Below are 19619 nucleotides of genomic sequence, written 5' to 3'. Positions count from 1 at the left end.
GTGACTCACTGGTGAATTTCTCAGTCATCACTTACAAAAAAAAAAAAAAGTGTGTATAATTTACCAATACAATCAAGGTAAACACTAAACGGAAAGGTTACTAAATTCTTGATGTAGCTCATCAGTTGAGAACTTGAAATACTGCGTTATAACCCCAGACCCTAAAAAAGTAGTAATGCACATTGCTCTCTCAAAAGGTCCTTGCTATTTGCCTACTAAGTACGATCCATGTCTTCTAATCTTTTACAACAACAAAAAGTACTACCCATGTATTAAAAAAAAAAAAATTGAACTTGCTTTCATACTGTTTCAAACTGTGGTTTATTGCTGGTTACTATCAAAATCAGAGAGTTCAGTTGTGAAAAAATATTGTCTATCTTTAGGTAGAAAGGAAAGGAAAGGGAGCCCAAAAAAACAGGGGCCAAAAAAGGAAACAAGAGTAGAAAAGAAAGCAGAAAAAAAAAATCCCGATTACTTATTAAAATACATAACCTGATCAAAGAAAGCTAAGCATGCAAGAGAGTTTGCGTGGGAACAAATTGTGCAATTTTTTTCATAATTGTTAAGCTGATAAGTTGTTATAGAGAGATATATATATATATTTGGTTTTAAGTCCACAATTGATACTATTTTATTGTTTATTATGAACAATTTATGAGTTATCACTTTTTTTGTTGTTGTTGTTGTTGTTAGGGGGGGTGGGGGGGGGGGGGGGTGTGAAGGGGAATAACCATTGACAAAAGTTGTGTCTCTACTTATTATGGCCAAAAAGGTTAGCATTACCATCGGGCAAGTGGCCTAGTGGTAACAAACTTAGGCCAACAAGTGGCCTAGTGGTAACAAACTTAGGCCAACAAGACTCCTTTTTTGGGTTTTAGTGTATCTCCAACTAGTGAGTGTGTTGGTATTCATCTCCTTCTTCTTCTAAATGTAGTTATCCCGTATGCTCTTTATTTTTTTTTTTCTTTTGTTCCCTACCAAATAAAAAGTTAGCATTATGTTTCTTTTTNAGAAAAGAAAGCAGAAAAAAAAAATCCTGATTACTTATTAAAATACATAACCTGATCAAAGAAAGCTAAGCATGCAAGAGAGTTTGCGTGGGAACAAATTGTGCAATTTTTTTCATAATTGTTAAGCTGATAAGTTGTTATAGAGAGATATATATATATATTTGGTTTTAAGTCCACAATTGATACTATTTTATTGTTTATTATGAACAATTTATGAGTTATCACTTTTTTGTTGTTGTTGTTGTTGTTGTTAGGGGGGTGGGGGGGGGGGGGGGGGTGTGAAGGGGAATAACCATTGACAAAAGTTGTGTCTCTACTTATTATGGCCAAAAAGGTTAGCATTACCATCGGGCAAGTGGCCTAGTGGTAACAAACTTAGGCCAACAAGTGGCCTAGTGGTAACAAACTTAGGCCAACAAGACTCCTTTTTTGGTTTTAGTGTATCTCCAACTAGTGAGTGTGTTGGTATTCATCTCCTTCTTCTTCTAAATGTAGTTATCCCGTATGCTCTTTATTTTTTTTTTTCTTTTGTTCCCTACCAAATAAAAAGTTAGCATTATGTTTCTTTTTCTTTAGGGGTAAAATGAGCATCATCAACTGATTCGGTGATTCCTCAATTCCAATAAAAGTTGATAAAAGTTGTGTCTCTACTTATTATTGTCGAAAAGGTTAGCATTACCATCGGGCAAGTGGCCTAGTGATAACAGACTTAAGCCAACAAAACTCCATTCTTGGGTTTTAGTGTATCTCCAATTAGTAAGTGTGTTGGTATCTCCTTCTTCTAAATGTCGTTATCCCTGAATGCTCTTTTTTTTTTTTTTTTTTTTTTTTTTTCCTACCAAAGAAAAAGTTAGCATTAGGGGTAAAATTAGCATCATGAAATGATTCGGTGATTCCTCAATTCCAATATTTCTTTTGTCATTATAAAAGCAGGTAGAAGTTATCCATTCCGTGACCTATAGCATTTTGGTCTTTATCTGGGCCCCAATTCTTGGCCCATTAAAAGAAAAGGCTAACAAAATGTGACACCTTGCTTTAAGGTTCGGTTGGCACCTTTTTTCTTTTTTAATTTTTTTTTAATTTTTCCTTCCTAATAACATACCATCCATTAAAGAGAAATGAAGAAACATCCTATCTTTTTTTTTTTTTTTGATAGAAAAAGCATCCTCACCTATTACTTAAAAAATGTTAAAACTTTAAAGCTTTAAAAATGTGTATTTTTCGATGGAGACTTCAAAAGTATTGACTATTGAGCACTCTAAAATACACAAAAGTCACGCTCCTAAGAATATTCCAATAAATACCGTACCTTTTCTTTTCTTTGTTTAGTTAATTATTGCTTTTGGTAACAGTTGCCCTTTGGCAATTTTATGAATTATTGATCATGTCTTATGTATTGAAAAGTAGGAAATAGTAAAAGCTAATTAAAATATGATTTTTTTTTCGACTGAAAGTGGCTCAATTGCCCATAAAAATTGGATTGATTGCATTAGATTTCCTGTCCTCAATGATGTCCAATTAGAGCATTCACAATATGTTAGTCAAATTAAACTTTAGTCAAATCATAACCAAAACCACTTAAAAGGTACATGCATCAAGCTCGACAAACTGACACATAATATACTGTTCATCATAAAAAAATACATCAAAATAATTCCAAAATTTTTTTTTCTCTCACGCACCGATCCACATAGATCAGCGATGTCATGTAGAAATTCTCTAGAGAATCGTAGTTCCAGAGATGGACGATCGAATAGATGTAGCAAAAATTTTCGAGAGAATCGTAGCTCCAACAGTAGCATGAAGAAATTAAAAGGTGGTTTGACCATCTACTGGTCGAAGTTGATCATCTGCTGGTGGTCGTAAAATATTGACATGGTAATATGTCTCTTTTATATAGATGAGCAAAATGCTTTAATGAAATAATAATGAATTAAAACTATAAATTATGGATCGAAAACAACAGCAATGTTTTTGTTACGTTTCAATATCCAATGAACAAGGCACAAGTTGATGCTTTTTTTGTTGCAACAACATTGTTTCTGTTGAATGTTATGCAGATGTTTTCCCATCCAAAAAAAAAAAAAAAAAAGTTGATGCTTTTTTCCCCCCATGAGCTGCTGAGAAACACTTCATTATTTAGGGTTAGCCTTAATTCTTCCTTCATGGCCCACAATTCTGTCATAGGGCTAGTGAAAATAACAAGACCAATACAAAACTACTCAACGAGTGACCCAAATGGTCACATGGAATGGCCCCATTACCTCGAAAGGCCTAATTTTATCTCTGGAGTTTCCATTTGGATTTAGTTTCGCCACTCCCATTAGTGGGTTGTCGGAGGATATGCAATTTAGGGCCCAAAGAACAAGTGAAAGGAAATTCTAACATGTAATGATATTTAATGATATTTTATACGGATAAAGTTTCTCTCCAAACTAAATTTTTACTAAAAAATTAATATAGTTATATATTTTAAAAAAATAACCATTGAATTACATATTTTTTTTATATTTTTAACACGTATGTCAAATTTTGTTCAAATCAGATACTATTTACTATCTGATCCATAAACTTATTTTTTATACATAATTTAAGAATATAAAAACTTGAAATTTAAACATTTGATTGATAACATAACTATTGATATTTAATCTCTTTTTGAAATTTTGCAAGCATAAAAAATATAATAAGAAAATGCAATCTAATGATGAATTAAAAAAATATAGAAAGAGTTTGAAGGATTTCTCTAGTTTTTTATGGTAAGTTACGTGTCAACCAAAAACTCTATTTTGTAATGATAAAGAGGAGAGACATGGGAGATTGGAATAATACCAGTTGAAAATCTAGTAAAATAGTATCTGGTAGGGTTTCAAGTAGTATTTGAAACTAAATAGCTTTGTTATGTACAGAACATTACTCATGACAACTAAATAGCTATTTGTTGTTATGTTCATGACATTATTCATGACTAACACCAATACTGTAAGGCATGTAGTGGGCTTTCTAACTAATGGCAACGGGTATATTGTTGCTGGCATTAATCATGAAAGAGGAAGATTACTAAATGAGTTGGTGGCCAGTTATGAATGCATTTTCACAAAAAGCAAAGTAGTTTTTGTGGGTTCCATAACTAGCTAGAGAAGAAATCATGTGGGAAATGAGAACTCTTTAAAATTCAATCCACAAACTCTTTGGAGTGAAGTTTGTTATGTGCTTTTGTATTAAAACCATATTTCCTCTTTCTTATGTTTGTGTATTTGTTTCTAAGAGAGAAAATACATTAATAAAAATAAGACACATAAAAAAGGCCTAACAAAACTTATTCTAATCCTAGAGTTTATTCAATGAGATAAAGATAATCTTCAACTTTCTAGAATTTATTCTAACTCTTACTAAAAAAAAATTGTAGAATATATCAACAAAATGAAACATAACCTATTATAATCCAACCAAACTTATTTAAATAAATATATATAATAAAAAAATTCTATCTAACCTTACTTATTTGAATCAACCATAACAAAAAAAATTGCCCAGCAAATACTAATCTATATATATATATAATAATAGGTGAAGCAGAGAGAAAATCCAATTATATTTCAATTGGATTCTCAATTTTGAGCCACTTGTCATAACCAAAACTCAAAAAAAAAAAAATCTAATTAGATTATAAATTTGACTCCAATTTTGTGTCATGTATCTTATCTAAATTTTCTAATTTTTTACAACAACATTGTTTCTGTTGAATGTTATGCAGATGTTTTCCCATAAAAAAAAAAAAAAAAAAAAAAAAAAGTTGATGCTTTTTTCTCCCCTTGAGCTGCTGAGAAACACTTCATTATTTAGGGCTAGCCTTAATTCTTCCTTCATGGCCCACAATTCTGTCATAGGGCTAGTGAAAATAACAAGACCAATACAAAACTACTCAACGAGTGACCCAAATGGTCACATGGAATGGCCCCATTACCTCGAAAGGCCTAATTTTATCTCTGTAGTTACCATTTGGATTTAGTTTCGCCACTCCCGTTAGTGGGTTGTCGGAGGATATGCAATTTAGGGCCCAAAGAACAAGCAAAAGGAAATTCTAACATGTAATGATATTTTATACAGACAAAGTTTTTCTCTAAACTAAATTTTCACTAAAAAATTAACATAATTATATATTTTGAAAAAATAACTATTGAATTATATATTTTTTATATTTTTAACATGTATGTCAAATTTTGTTCAAATCAGATACTATTTACTATCTTATCCATAAACTTATTTTTTATACATAATTTAAGACTATAAAAACTGGAAATTTAAACATTTGATTGATAACATAACTATTAATATTTAATATCTTTTTGAAATTTTACAAGCATGAAAAATATAATAAGAAAATGCAATCTAATAGTGAGTTAAAAATATATAGAAAGAGTTTGAAGGATTTCTCTAATTTTTTATGGTAAGTTTATTACGTGTCAACCAAAAACCCTATTTTGTAATGATAAAGAGGAGAGGCATGGGAGATTAGAATAATACCAGTTGAAAATCTAGTAAAATAGTATCTGGTAGGGTTTCAAGTAGTATTTGAAACTAAATAGCTTTGTTATGTACAGAACATTACTCATGACAACTAAATAGCTATTTGTTGTTATGTTCATGACATTATTCATGACTAATACCAATACTGTAAGGCATGTAGTGGGCTTTCTAACTAATGGCAACGGGTATATTGTTGCTGGCATTAATCATGAAAGAGGAAGATTACTAAATGAGTTGGTGGCCAATTATGAATGCATTTTCACAAAAAGTAAAGTAGTTTTTGTGGGTTCCATAACTAGCTAGAGAAGAAATCATGTGGGAAATGAGAACTCATTAAAATTCAATCCACAAACTCTTTGGAGTGAAGTTTGTTCTAATCCTAGAGTTTATTCAATGAGATAAAGATAATCTTCAACTTTCTAGAATTTATTCTAACCCTTACTAAAAAAAAATTGTAGAATATATCAACAAAATGAAACATAACCTATTATAATCCAACCAAACTTATCTAAATAAATATATATAATAAAAAAATTCTATCTAACCTTACTTATTATTTGAATCAACCATAACTAAAAAAATTGCCCAGCAAATACTAATATAAACATAGGCATTTTGGCTTTATGCCTTGCCTTCCCCCTGAAAGGAGAATCAAATTTGGAGCAATCTAAGGAAATTGGGCAAGTCTACTTTCGGTCACCAATCACCATCAAGAATATTGAACAGCAAGAATATTTAACAGGTCATTTCATACAACAAAATATTGCCTTGTTAATTGCAGGCAAACATGGTAGTGAACAAAAATGTAGGCACAGCAGCAAATGAGATAATCTCAGGTGCTCCCTCTGGTATCATAATTACCACAGTTCTCAGAACCTCACAATGACTCATGGGTTGTAAGACTAAGCATAGACAAGCCTGTAGAATTTTACAATGATAAGCTAACCTCTTTCTGAGTAATCAAGAAGGTCATAGCTTGATGTTTAAAATGGTTTTTAGAGAAAAATGACTTAAAATAAGCCATCCAAAGAAATCCAAGAAGTGAGAATGTCTCGTAAGCTTCAGCTATAAATGACTTTAACATTCAAGAATATCACAGCCAAGAATCATAGGGTACGTTTGGATTAATCTTATTGTTGCTGAAACTGAAAACTGAAAACTGAAAACACTGTAGCAAAATAATTTTTAGATGTGTAAAAAGTACTGTAAAACCCATTTTAATATTTTTTATTGCGTGAACAGTATGTAAACAGTGATAAACAGTACGGCTACAATACCGCTACAGTGCTTCCCTGTCAAATTTGAACTGCGTGCAACCCAAAAAAAAAAAGAAAAAAAGAGGAAAACGTGGACGCTAAACGTAGGCGCCCAAATCCAAACCCTCACATAATCCCCCTTAGTATTAAGATAACTGAGGGAAAAGAAACAAAAAAGTAATACTAAACTTCTTATAACCCAGAAAATTCCAGAATAGTTCAATCAAAATTATAAGTACAAATTTGAATACTAAATGGATGAGCAGAATCTGAGCAGCACAAAAATCACAAAGCAATTAGAAAGCTAAAGGGATGAGCAGAATCTGAACTTGCCAGTTTAAATTTGACCCAAAATCAGAAGCAGAGAAATCAAATGGAGCACAGAACCAAAAAAAAAAATTTGGACCATTTCTCGATTTATGCGTGTCATCCTTGGGCCATGCTAATCTTCTCTGTATCGTTCCAATTTTATCGGATGTCCCCGAAGGGACAATCCTTACTGCTCTCGTTTTCTCTTATAAACACATATAGTTTTGTGTAACTAGACGGTGTGGGACTAGTTGGATCCCAACTAGAACAGCCTTTAATTTTTACCAACGTGGCAAACCACGCCTCACGCGTCCCGTCTGTGGACGAATCTGAATCGTTATTTGTGCCTTGTGGGACCTCCTTGTATAATAGAGGCAGTAGATCATCTGAGGAGGAGGTGGATTTCGTAGATCTCTAGGTTGTAGATTAGAAAGATGAGATTACAGACCGCTGAATTGACACAATATTTATCACATATATTTTTATAAACCACACGACGTATAAATATAATGTTGTCTTTGAATTGTATTATGGGCTTTCATTTAGGTATGGACTAATGAGTCATGACCCATCTATTATAATTCTCGTGTGGACCATCTTTCTACTGCTCTCGAATAATGGACCTTTGGGTTTGTGATACACACATTAATCCGACAGATCAGTGGCCCATTAGACTTGGGTACTCCATCTCCATGGCATCTTCCAAAAATGAACAAGGCCTAGATATAACGAGTATATATATATGTGTGTGTGTAATTTATTTCAAAAAACAAATTCATGAAAAGATATAATTAATAAATGAAACTGATGGATTCATTTGTATTAATCGCAACTAAAAAAAAAAAAAAACTGTTTCTGTCCCCAAACTTTTTAAAGATTTTTTTTTTTTCATTAGTTTAGGGATGAAAGTAAAATTTTTACAATAGTTTAAGAACAAAACTAAAAAAAAAAAAAACTTATTATATTGAAAATTGATAACTGTAACATTTTTGATTGTTTAAGGACAAATAAAATAAAAACTTAAGGATGAAAATCGAAATTCATGCAAAGTTTAGGAATAAAAACAATATTTTAGCCTTATTATAAATATGATGTAAGACATAGTTCCAATTAACAAACTGACTTGATGAAAAAAGTGAGATATATAGATATATATATGTGTGTGTGTGTGTGTGTGAGAGAGAGAGAGAGAGAGAGAGAGAGAGAGAGAGAGAATATAACATATGTTAAATTATATTATAGACATATTTTATATACATGGTATTACAAGCATGTTATTTTAGGACCAAGTTTTTTTAATATATTTAATTTAATCCTACGTACAATTTTTTGGCTATGTCATAGTAGATTGGTGATCCGTTACCAATAACCCAAAACCCGCATTGCATCAAGTTTTGCCTCAAATTTAATAATTATGATAAAAAATTTCAATAAAATAATAACAATAATTATGATGATAAGTATAGCCAACATTAAATATTCCAAAATGAGTCATTTTAATAATTTTCCTCTTGAGTTTTTATATAGTAGATTTCATAGAATTTCACAAACTTTTTTCACAAGTTAAGTTGTGAGCATATCATAAATCAAATCAAAGCTAAAAACAATGATGTTATGAAAATTTTGTAAAATTTTGTTGTATATCCTTCCACTTTCTCTTACTTAATTATACGACACAAGTTACAAAGATTAAGCTTCTCACCAAAAATATTTTGAAAGATGTTTAATAATTAATTATTTAAACATGATATAGTGACGATTTGATATGAAGTGTTGCGTTGAGGTCGACTTCAAAATAATTTAATTATAATTTTTTTTTTTTGAGAAACTATATAATTTAATTATAATTCTGATGACATGTTTTTTATTCAATATATATATATGTCATTATAGGAGACTTGCTGCCCATATTCGAACTACGACGTCGATTGTAGTAGCTTGCACGATTACCCTTTGCCAAACAAATGCACACGCGTCATATGCCTCAAACCCATTGGTGCAACATATCAGCTAGCTCACGTTATCGTATCGATTCGGGTCAGCTTCTAATACCTAATTACAATACATACATGATACAGGACACACCAATTTCGTTTCATGGTGTTGAATTATCGTTTATTATTAAATCATAGTCTCTCTTCAATAATGTTGTTGAATACAAAGGTTGACAAAAATGAAAGGACAATAGTACTTACATTTGCGATGGCGATTCCAGGAATTTTTCTTAGTGTGTTTCTTAAAAAACACAAATTATACAATCTAATAAAAAAGAAAAATTCATATATTGACGACAACTACAACAATAAAAAAAAAACACGCAAATACATAAAGTTTATAATTGTCTTTTACAAGTTTTTATATTTTAAAATCATTACATGATAGTCTCATTATCAATGCTACAAGCTACATTTCTTTCAATATACATAACTAAGCAATCATTCATTTACTGAATGTAGAACAAATTATGAAGCAAAATTTAATTTTATTGGCGTAAAAAAACTAAGGGTGTTCCAAAATTTTTTTTTGAAAGGTAGACAAATAATTTTTTTTTTAATTATTATATTTTTAAAAAAAATTAAACAAATTTCGATTTCTTAAGGTGGCGCCGCCCACCAAACCATATTTTTCTATCCAAAAAACCTTGTCAAGTACGGGTCATATTGATTAAGTTAAATTTCGATTTATTTATTTATTTATAAGTGAGATAATATTATTAATGCAAAGAATGATCAGGATTCAGGACTCTCTACCATCAAAAGCATATTTTTCTATCTAAATTCCTTGTCAAGTGGTTTATATTACTATTTAGCTTAGTATATTTTTTTCCTGATGACACCCAAAAGCACATTTGCTAGGGTTTAACTTCATGTGATAATGCCTCAATGTATTGAATGTTTCCTGCAAGTCGTCCAGATGCTTGTCTTCGTCCTGAGTTTTTACCAACATGTCGTCTATATAAACTTCCATATTCCGCCCGATCTGTGGACGAAACATATGATTGACCAACGTTGGTACGTTGCTCCAGCATTTTTCAAACCGAAAGGCATCACTTCATAACAAAATAATCCCTGACTGGTGACAAAGGATGTCTTCTCTTGGTCTGCTTCGTCCATCCGAATCTGATTGTACCCAGAGAAAGCGTCCAAGAAACTGAGTAATTTGTGGCCCGCAGTAGAATCTACCAGCTGATCGATGCGTGGTAACGGGTAACTATCCTTTGGGCAAGCCTTGTTTAGGTCAGTGAAATCAACGCACATTCTCCATTTGCCATTCGCCTTTTTGACCATAACTACGTTGGCAACCACTCAGGATAGTATACCTCTCGAATGAACTTCGCCGTAATCAGCTTCTAAACTTCCTCCTTAACAGCATTGTCTCTCTCTGGGGCAAACACCCTCTTCTTTTGTCGCACTGGCTTGATGGGAAGGGCATACACTCAGACAGTGGGTAATGACACTGGGATCTATGCCCGGCATATCTTCGTGACTCCATGCAAACACATCCTATTTCTCTCAACAAACAAACGAGATCCTTCTTGATTTTTGCTTCCAAATCCGCCCCAATCCTGGTACACCTCTCCGGGTTATTATCATCTAAAGGAACATCTTCCAACGCTTCAACAGGTTCTGCCGTAACTCTCTTTTCTTCAATAGTCATTGTTTGAACTTGCTCGTCCGCAGCCAACATGGCCAGGTAACACTCTCTTGCCGTTAGTTGGTCTCCCTGTACTTGGCCTATCCCATGCTCCGTCGAGGAATTTGACTGACAGGTGGTAGGTAGATGTTATGGCCTTCCACCTATTTAGAGTTGGCCTCCCAATTATAGCATTGTAAGAGGACGAACAATCAACCATAAGGAAGTTCACCTCCTTGGTAACTTGCTGCGGATATGCCCCACTGTCACTGGTAACAAAATGCTGCCCACAGGTTGTATCTTCATTCCACCAAACCCCACTAGAGGGGAGCTTGCTTGTCGCAGTCGATCTCGTCCTAACCTCATTTGTTGAAAAGCTGGATAATGACAAAATATCAGCCGAGCTTCCGTTGTCCACCAACACCCTTCTGGTCTTGTAATCAGCAATAAGAGAGTGATGACTATAGCGTCGTCATGGGGTTGGTGGATTCTCTCTGCATCCTCGTCCGTGAAGGTAATCGTCTGCTCGTCCGTAGTTCTCTCACCTGGTAATCGTCCAGAGAGTTGAACGTTCTGTATCTGCTTTCAAATATGCCTTCTTCGATTTGGACGACTGTCCTGTAGGACTTCCCCTAGGATGATCCTTATTTCTCCAAGCGGTGGTCGTGATGTCTCACTCTACCTTTGCTTTCAATTTCTCATCCTTATGGTCTCGTCCAAGGAAATTCCTCAACTTTCCTTGCCTGATGAGATTTTCAATTTGCTGTTTCAAATCAAAACATTCATCTGTATCATGCCCATGATCCCTATGGAAACGACAATACTTGTTGCGATTGCGTTTGTTGGGATCTCCCTTCATCTTTTCCGGCCACTTCAAAGAAGGCTCGTCTTTAATTTGCATAAGAACTTGCTCAAGTGGCATCGTTCAAGGGGGTATACTGTTGATTTCGTGCTGAAGGGCTGCTTTCTTTTCTCGATCCCTCTTATCTTCCGTCCGTCCCTTCTTGGGACGAGGACCTTGTTCTGACTGACGCGGTGGGTTGGCTTCAACCTTCTCAACTTCTTCCTCTTTTTGGCTATGATAGCATCCTCTGCATTCATAAAGTTCTGGGCTGAATGAACTAGCTCAGCCATAGTTTGAGGGGCCTGCTCATATAACTTATGGATAAATAGATCAGAATGAACGCCGTTATAAAATGCTGCCAAGAGGAGTTTATCATTCACCTCGTCCACCGCTAAGGCATCCCTATTGAAACGCGTGATGAAGGACCGCAAGCTCTCATTCTCCCATTGCTCTATGGTTAGCAAACTGACGAAGAACGTTTGTGCCTCTGCCCTCCAATGAAATTGTTGACGAACAACTTGCTAGCTCCTCAAAGGACGCCACTGTATTAGGAGGTATTTTGCTGAACCACACTCGTGCTGGTCCTTTCAAGGTAGTAGGAAAAGCTCTGCACATTATTTCGTCTGGAACTCCTTGAAGATGCATAGTAGTTTTAAAGGTGGCAATATGGTCAAAAGGATCTCTCGTTCCTGTCATACGAATCTAAAGGAGGCATCTTGAATTAGGTGGCAAAGGATGAGCATTGACGGATCGCCACAAAGGGGGAATCAGTCCTGTGAACCAAGTCTTCCACAGGGTTTGTTTTCCTCATGTTTTCCCTCATCTCGTCCATGACCTCTTTCATTTGATCCATTTCCCTTTCTAAGTGAGGTACCCTCCGCGAAACAGTACCTCTTGATTGATTGTCAGTCTTCAACATTCCTTTCCTCCTCTTGACTCTGGCCCGTTCTCTAGCATTCCGTTCATGAGGCTGCCTTCTTAACTCAAGTTGCCTAACCACTCTTGGTTTTGACGAGTTAATTCTGCCATAGCAGCAAGCCATGGATTGCATATGTTGAAATGAGGGTGGTTGCATGGTGGGTGCTGACTGACGGTCGCGGTGAGGGTTGTTAGATGCGTCCCTGCTATGTTGAGGGCCTGGACTCGTTGCTCTAGATCTTGTCCGAACCATTTCAACCCTTGATTGGAGAAAGAAACTATAGAACTTAATAAATTAAGTCCCAACGACAACAGATTTTTTACGTTTCAAGTTTCTTGCTTTCCCACAGACGGCGCCAACTGATAAGTCCTATAAGATTAGTGGGCTGAAAAATCTCCGGATGCACTTGATCTTGAGTAATGAATCCTGGAAAACCAAAGAAAGTCAGAGAAGACCGGTGGAAGCCGGCCTTTAATTCTTCCGATGGTAAAGTTAGTAGATTGAAGAAAAAAGAGCCCTCAAGACTTCCTTAACTTCTTATCTCAAATTTTTCTGAAAAAGAAAAAAAGTCTCCTTACCTCTGTGCAGAAAGACCTTTATATAGCGGTAGGAATCAGTTATTTCTCCTAATCGTCGTAGAGTTTGGAGGATTCATAAGGTAACTTCCTTAACCGTCATAAGGGTCATCTCTTCGGGACCTGTGTTGAACTTCAAGCAATATGACTTTTCAACATGACTCTTGGTTGAGGGTGTGATGAGTGTAACTCCCAAGTGAACCTACCTCGTCCATTAAGGATGGACGAGGTTCACTGCCTACTCGTCCTTCACTGGACGAGTGAATGGAGGAAGAGAAAAATGGTAGAGGACGAACGTATCAGCTGTTTCTTTCTACTCTGCAGATTGCTATGGACGCCAAATAGACGAATGATTGACTTGGTGATTTTCTTGCACCATCATAATCCTTAACACAATAATAAGACAAATTAAATAAACAGTCTTTTATGTAGAACAGTTTTTTATGTAGTCTCCAGACTCGTCCGAAGTCATATGCATCTGAGCTTGCGTTTTATTGATAGTACTTCCTCAAGTGCTCCACATTCCAAGGATGCTCTAACTTCCTCCCATCAAGTGCTTCCAAGTAATAGGATCCTTGTCTTTTGCAGTTGACGACTCTGTAGGGGCCTTCCCAATTTGGTCCCAACTTCCCGTGAGCTGGGTTCTTTGTTGCTAGGGAAACCCTCTTCAGAACGAGGTCTCCTACGCTGAAACGCCTTGGCTTCACCATTGCATCATACTGTCTAGCCATAAAGTTTTTGTACCTTGCCATCCTTTGTTCAGCGTCCATCCTTACTTCGTCTATGAGATCAAGGTTCAAACAGAGTTGCTCCTCATTATCTCTGTCTTGATACGCCGCCAGTCTATGATTAGCCATATGCACTTCTGCAGGTATGACCGCTTCTGCTCCATAGGCTAGCTTGAAAGGAGTCTCCCCTGTAGGAGTTCTCGCAGTCGTCCTATATGCCCACAAAATACCTGGTAGCTCATCTGGCCATACTCATTTAGCCCCCTCAAGCCGAGTCTTGATCAACTTTAGCAAGGATCGGTTTGCAACCTCTGCTTAGCCGTTAGCTTGTGGGTGGGCTGGTGAGGAGTAGTGATTTTGAATTCCAAAATGTAGGCAAAAATCTCTAAAAAGTGCATTATCAAATTGTCGTCCGTTGTCCGATATCAGCACCCTAGGTACTCCAAATCTGCACACAATGTTCTTCCATACGAAGTTTTTGACATTCTGTTGCGTAATGTTAGCTAAGGGTTCCGCCTCTACCCACTTGGTAAAATAATCAATACCAACCACAAGGAACTTCATTTGTCTCACGCCCAGTGGGAATGGACCCAGAATGTCCAGCCCCCATTGTGCAAAGGGCCAGGGGGCCGTCATTGGAGTTAAATACTCTGATGGTTGCCTGGGGACGTTGCTGAACCTTTGGCATTGGTCGCAGACCTTGACATAGGCCTTAGCGTCGGCTTGCATGCTAGGCTAATAATACCTTGCACGGACGATTTTGTGGACGAGTGATCTGGCCCCTGAATGATTGCCACATGCTCCTTCGTGGATTTCCCTTATTATGTAGTTTGCTTCGTTCGATGCCAAACACCTTAGATAAGGCTGGGAAAAACCTCTTTTATAAAGAATTTCGTCCATTAGAATGTACCTGGCTGCCCTTACCCTTAGCTTTCTTGCTTCGTCCTTCTCTTCTAGGAGTCGTCCGTCTTTCAGGTACGACACAATTGGAGTCATCCAACTCGTCCTGCCTTCTACCTGTTGTACTTCTGGAATGTCTATACTTGACATATATTGAATTTCATCTACCTCGTCTACGGCTTCACTTGCTGAGGCTTCTTTCGCCAAAGCATCAGCTTCCATGTTTTCTTCCCTTGGGATCTGAACGAATTTCACTTCCTCAAACTTTTTAACAAGATGCATTACTCTGTTTAGATACTTCCTCATCCGCTCTTCCTTGGCTTCAAATACGCCATTCACTTGGCCTATGATTAGCTGAGAATCTCCCAGGACGAGGAGTGACTCTGCTTCAACGGACTTAGCCAATTCTATCCCTTTGAGGAGAGCTTCATACTCAGCTTCATTATTAGTTGTCTGGTACTGCAAGCGAACCTTGTGTTTTAATTTGTCTCCCTCTGGAGATTGTAACACCACACCTACTTCTCCTGCATATTGCGAAGACGAGCCATCCACATAAACTACCCACTTAATGCTTTCCTTCTCACCCACCTCGTCACAATCCAAAGTAAACTCTGCAATGAAATCTGCCAGAGCTTGAGCTTTTATGACATGCCTCGGTTGATACTTTATGTCAAACTCACTGAGCTCGACGGCCCATTGGATCAGACGTCCTGCAGCCTCAAGTTTGTTCATTGCTTTCTTAAGTGGGTGATCTGTCATGACATTAATAACGTGAGCCTGAAAGTAATGCCTTAGCTTCCTAGAGGCTGTTATCAACGCAAAAGCCATTTTCTCCATCAACGGATATCGTCCTTCTGCTCCCCTCAGTGCTCTGCTGGTATAGTACACAGGCTTTTGTATCTTGTCTTCCTCCCTTATTAATGCTGAACTCACAGCGTGTGAGGTGACTGCCAGATATAAATACAACTCTTCCCCTTGCACGGACGGGCTTAACAAAGGGGCTTTGGTGAGGTATGTCTTCAAATCTTCAAATGCTTCCTGACACTCGTCAGTCCACTTAAATGCTTTTTTAAGAACCTTAAAAAATGGCAGGCACTTGTCAGTTGCTTTGGAAACAAATCTATTGAGTGCGGCGACTCGTCCGGTAAGTGATTGGACTTCTTTAACGCTGCTCGGAGGTTTCATATTCAATATTGCTTAGATTTTATCAGGGTTTGCTTCAATTCCTCTGTAAGAGACCATAAACCCTAGGAATTTTCCTGATGACACCCCAAAAGCACATTTGCTAGGGTTTAACTTCATGTGATAATGCCTCAATGTATTGAATGTTTCCTGCAAGTCGTCCAGATGCTTGTCTTCGTCCTGAGTTTTTATCAACATGTCGTCTATATAAACTTCCATATTCCGCCCGATCTGTGGACGAAACATATGATTGACCAACTGTTGGTACGTTGCTCCAGCATTTTTCAAACCGAAAGGCATCACTTCATAACAAAATAATCCCTGACTGGTGACAAAGGATGTCTTCTCTTGGTCTGCTTCGTCCATCCGAATATGATTGTACCCAGAGAAAGCGTCTAAGAAACTGAGTAATTTGTGGCCCGCAGTAGAATCTACCAGCTGATCGATGTGTGGTAACGGGTAACTATCCTTTGGGCAAGCCTTATTTAGGTCAGTGAAATCAACGCACATTCTCCATTTGCCATTCGCCTTTTTGACCATAACTACGTTGGCTAACCACTCAGGATAGTATACCTCTCGAATGAATTTCGCCGTAATCAGCTTCTAAACTTCCTCCTTAACAGCATTGTCTCTCTCTGGGGCAAACACCCTCTTCTTTTGTCGCACTGGCTTGATGGGAGGGCATACACTCAGACAGTGGGTAATGACACTGGGATCTATGCCCGGCATATCTTCGTGACTCCATACAAACACATCCCTATTTCTTCTCAACAAACAAACGAGATCCTTCTTGATTTTTGCTTCCAAATCCGCCCCAATCCTGGTACACCTCTCCGGGTTATTATCATCTAAAGGAACATCTTCCAACGCTTCAACAGGTTCTGCCGTAACTCTCTTTTCTTCAATAGTCATTGTTTGAACTTGCTCGTCCGCAGCCAACATGGCCAGGTAACACTCTCTTGCCGTTAGTTGGTCTCCCTGTACTTGGCCTATCCCATGCTCCGTCGAGAATTTGACTGACAGGTGGTAGGTAGATGTTATGGCCTTCCACCTATTTAGAGTTGGCCTCCCAATTATAGCATTGTAAGAGGACGAACAATCAACCATAAGGAAGTTCACCTCCTTGGTAACTTGCTGCGGATATGCCCCCACTGTCACTGGTAACAAAATGCTGCCCACAGGTTGTATCTTCATTCCACCAAACCCCACTAGGGGGGAGCTTGCTTGTCGCAGTCGATCTCGTCCTAACCTCATTTGTTGAAAAGCTGGATAATGCAAAATATCAGCCGAGCTTCCGTTGTCCACCAACACCCTTCTGGTCTTGTAATCAGCAATAAAGAGAGTGATGACTATAGCGTCGTCATGGGGTTGGTGGATTCTCTCTGCATCCTCGTCCGTGAAGGTAATCGTCTGCTCGTCCGTAGTTCTCTCACCTGGTAATCGTCCAGAGAGTTGAACGTTCTGTATTGCTTTCAAATATGCCTTCTTCGATTTGGACGACTGTCCTGTAGGACTTCCCTCTAGGATGATCCTTATTTCTCCAAGCGGTGGTCGTGATGTCTCATCTACCTTTGCTTTCAATTTCTCATCCTTATGGTCTCGTCCAAGGAAATTCCTCAACTTTCCTTGCCTGATGAGATTTTCAATTTGCTGTTTCAAATCAAAACATTCATCTGTATCATGCCCATGATCCCTATGGAAACGACAATACTTGTTGCGATTGCGTTTGTTGGGATCTCCCTTCATCTTTTCCGGCCACTTCAAAGAAGGCTCGTCTTTAATTTGCATAAGAACTTGCTCAAGTGGCATGTTCAAGGGGGTATACTGTTGATTTAGTGCTGAAGGGTCTGCTTTCTTTTCTCGATCCCTCTTATCTTTCGTCCGTCCCTTCTTGGGACGAGGACCTTGTTCTGACTGACGCGGTGGGTTGGCTTCAACCTTCTCAACTTTCTTCCTCTTTTTGGCTATGATAGCATCCTCTGCATTCATAAAGTTCTGGGCTGAATGAACTAGCTCAGCCATAGTTTGAGGGGCCTGCTCATATAACTTATGGATAAATAGATCAGAATGAACGCCGTTATAAAATGCTGCCAAGAGGAGTTTATCATTCACCTCGTCCACCGCTAAGGCATCCCTATTGAAACGCGTGATGAAGGACCGCAAGCTCTCATTCTCCCATTGCTCTATGGTTAGCAAACTAGACGAAGACCGTTTGTGCCTCTGCCCTCCAATGAAATTGTTGACGAACAACTTGCTTAGCTCCTCAAAGGACGCCACTGTATTAGGAGGTATTTTGCTGAACCACACTCGTGCTGGTCCTTTCAAGGTAGTAGGAAAAGCTCTGCACATTATTTCGTCTGGAACTCCTTGAAGATGCATAGTAGTTTTAAAGGTGGCAATATGGTCAAAAGGATCTCTCGTTCCTTCATACGAATCTAAAGGAGGCATCTTGAATTTAGGTGGCAAAGGATGAGCATTGACGGATGCCACAAAGGGGGAATCAGTCCTGTGAACCAAGTCTTCCACAGGGTTTGTTTTCCTCATGTTTTCCCTCATCTCGTCCATGACCCTTTTCATTTGATCCATTTCCCTTTCTAAGTGAGGTACCCTCCGCAAAACAGTACCTCTTGATTGATTGTCAGTCTTAACATTCCTTTCCTCCTCTTGACTCTGGGCCCGTTCTCTAGCATTCCGTTCATGAGGCTGCCTTCTTAACTCAAGTTGCCTAACCAACTCTTGGTTTTGACTAGTTAATTCTGCCATAGCAGCAACCATGGATTGCATATGTTGAAATGAGGGTGGTTGCATGGTGGGTGCTGACTGACAGTCGCGGTGAGGGTTGTTAGATGCGTCCCTGCTATGTTGAGGGCCTGGACTCGTTGCTCTAGATCTTGTCCGAACCATTTCAACCCTTGATTGGAGAAAGAAACTATAGAACTTAATAAATTAAGTCCCAACGACAACAGATTTTTTACGTTTCAAGTTTCTTGCTTTCCCACAGACGGCGCCAACTGATAAGTCCTATAAGATTAGTGGGCTGAAAAATCTCCGGATGCACTTGATCTTGAGTAATGAATCCTGGAAAACCAAAGAAAGTCAGAGAAGACCGGTGGAAGCCGGCCTTTAATTCTTCGATGGTAAAGTTAGTAGATTGAAGAAAAAAGAGCCCTCAAGACTTCCTTAACTTCTTATCTCAAATTTTTCTGAAAAAGAAAAAAAAGTCTCCTTACCTCTGTGCAGAAAGACCTTTATATAGCGGTAGGAATCAGTTATTTCTCCTAATCGTCGTAGAGTTTGGAGGATTCATAAGGTAACTTCCTTAACCGTCATAAGGGTCATCTCTTCGGGACCTGTGTTGAACTTCAAGCAATATGACTTTTCAACATGACTCTTGGTTGAGGGTGTGATGAGTGTAACTCCCAAGTGAACCTACCTCGTCCATTAAGGATGGACGAGGTTCACTGCCTACTCGTCCTTCACTGGACGAGTGAATGGAGGAAGAAGAAAAATGGTAGAGGACGAACGTATCAGCTGTTTCCTTTCTACTCTGCAGATTGCTATGGACGCCAAATAGACGAATGATTGACTTGGTGATTTTCTTGCACCATCATAAAACATATGTTAAATTATATTATAGAGATATTTTATATACATGGTATTACAAGCATGTTATTTTAGGACCAAGTTTTTTTAATATATTTAGTTTAATCCTACCTACAATTTTTTGGCTATG

At 37.6% G+C, this 19619-nt stretch overlaps 2 protein-coding genes and 1 pseudogene across 2 annotated transcripts; all 3 read right to left on the bottom strand.

Annotated features, from left to right (window-relative positions):
• Window positions 1-7190: 7190 nt before the first annotated feature.
• LOC112031946 (U6 spliceosomal RNA) lies at window positions 7191-7287 on the bottom strand (annotated as a pseudogene).
• A 6280-nt stretch (window positions 7288-13567) lies between these two features.
• Window positions 13568-15889, bottom strand: LOC136064172 (uncharacterized). The gene is made up of 2 exons (XM_065765579.1): window positions 14715-15889; window positions 13568-14015 (listed from the first exon to the last, which is right to left on the bottom strand). The coding sequence occupies exons 1-2, from the start codon at window positions 15887-15889 to the stop codon at window positions 13568-13570; spliced, it is 1623 nt and encodes a 540-aa protein (XP_065621651.1).
• A 600-nt stretch (window positions 15890-16489) lies between these two features.
• Window positions 16490-18661, bottom strand: LOC136064171 (uncharacterized). Its single transcript, XM_065765578.1, has one exon. The coding sequence runs from the start codon at window positions 18659-18661 to the stop codon at window positions 16490-16492; it is 2172 nt and encodes a 723-aa protein (XP_065621650.1).
• Window positions 18662-19619: the final 958 nt, after the last annotated feature.

Source organism: Quercus suber, unplaced genomic scaffold (assembly GCF_002906115.3).
Source record: "Quercus suber isolate HL8 unplaced genomic scaffold, Cork oak 2.0 scaffold_641, whole genome shotgun sequence".
NCBI lineage: Eukaryota > Viridiplantae > Streptophyta > Magnoliopsida > Fagales > Fagaceae > Quercus > Quercus suber.
Note: the sequence above shows the minus strand (reverse complement) of the source record. Positions and strands in the feature narration are given on the sequence as shown.

What these genes read in the sequence shown, in the direction of transcription:
- LOC136064172 (XM_065765579.1), bottom strand. Translation starts at nt 15,889, where the DNA reads ATGAAACCTCCGAGCAGCGTTAAAGAAGTCCAATCACTTACCGGACGA. An exon ending in CTAAGGGTAAGGGCAGCCAG is followed by an intron (nt 14,016 to 14,714) that starts GTACATTCTAAT and finishes GTGGGCATATAG; the next exon opens with GACGACTGCGAGAACTCCTA.
- LOC136064171 (XM_065765578.1), bottom strand. Translation starts at nt 18,661, where the DNA reads ATGGTTGCTGCTATGGCAGAATTAACTAGTCAAAACCAAGAGTTGGTT.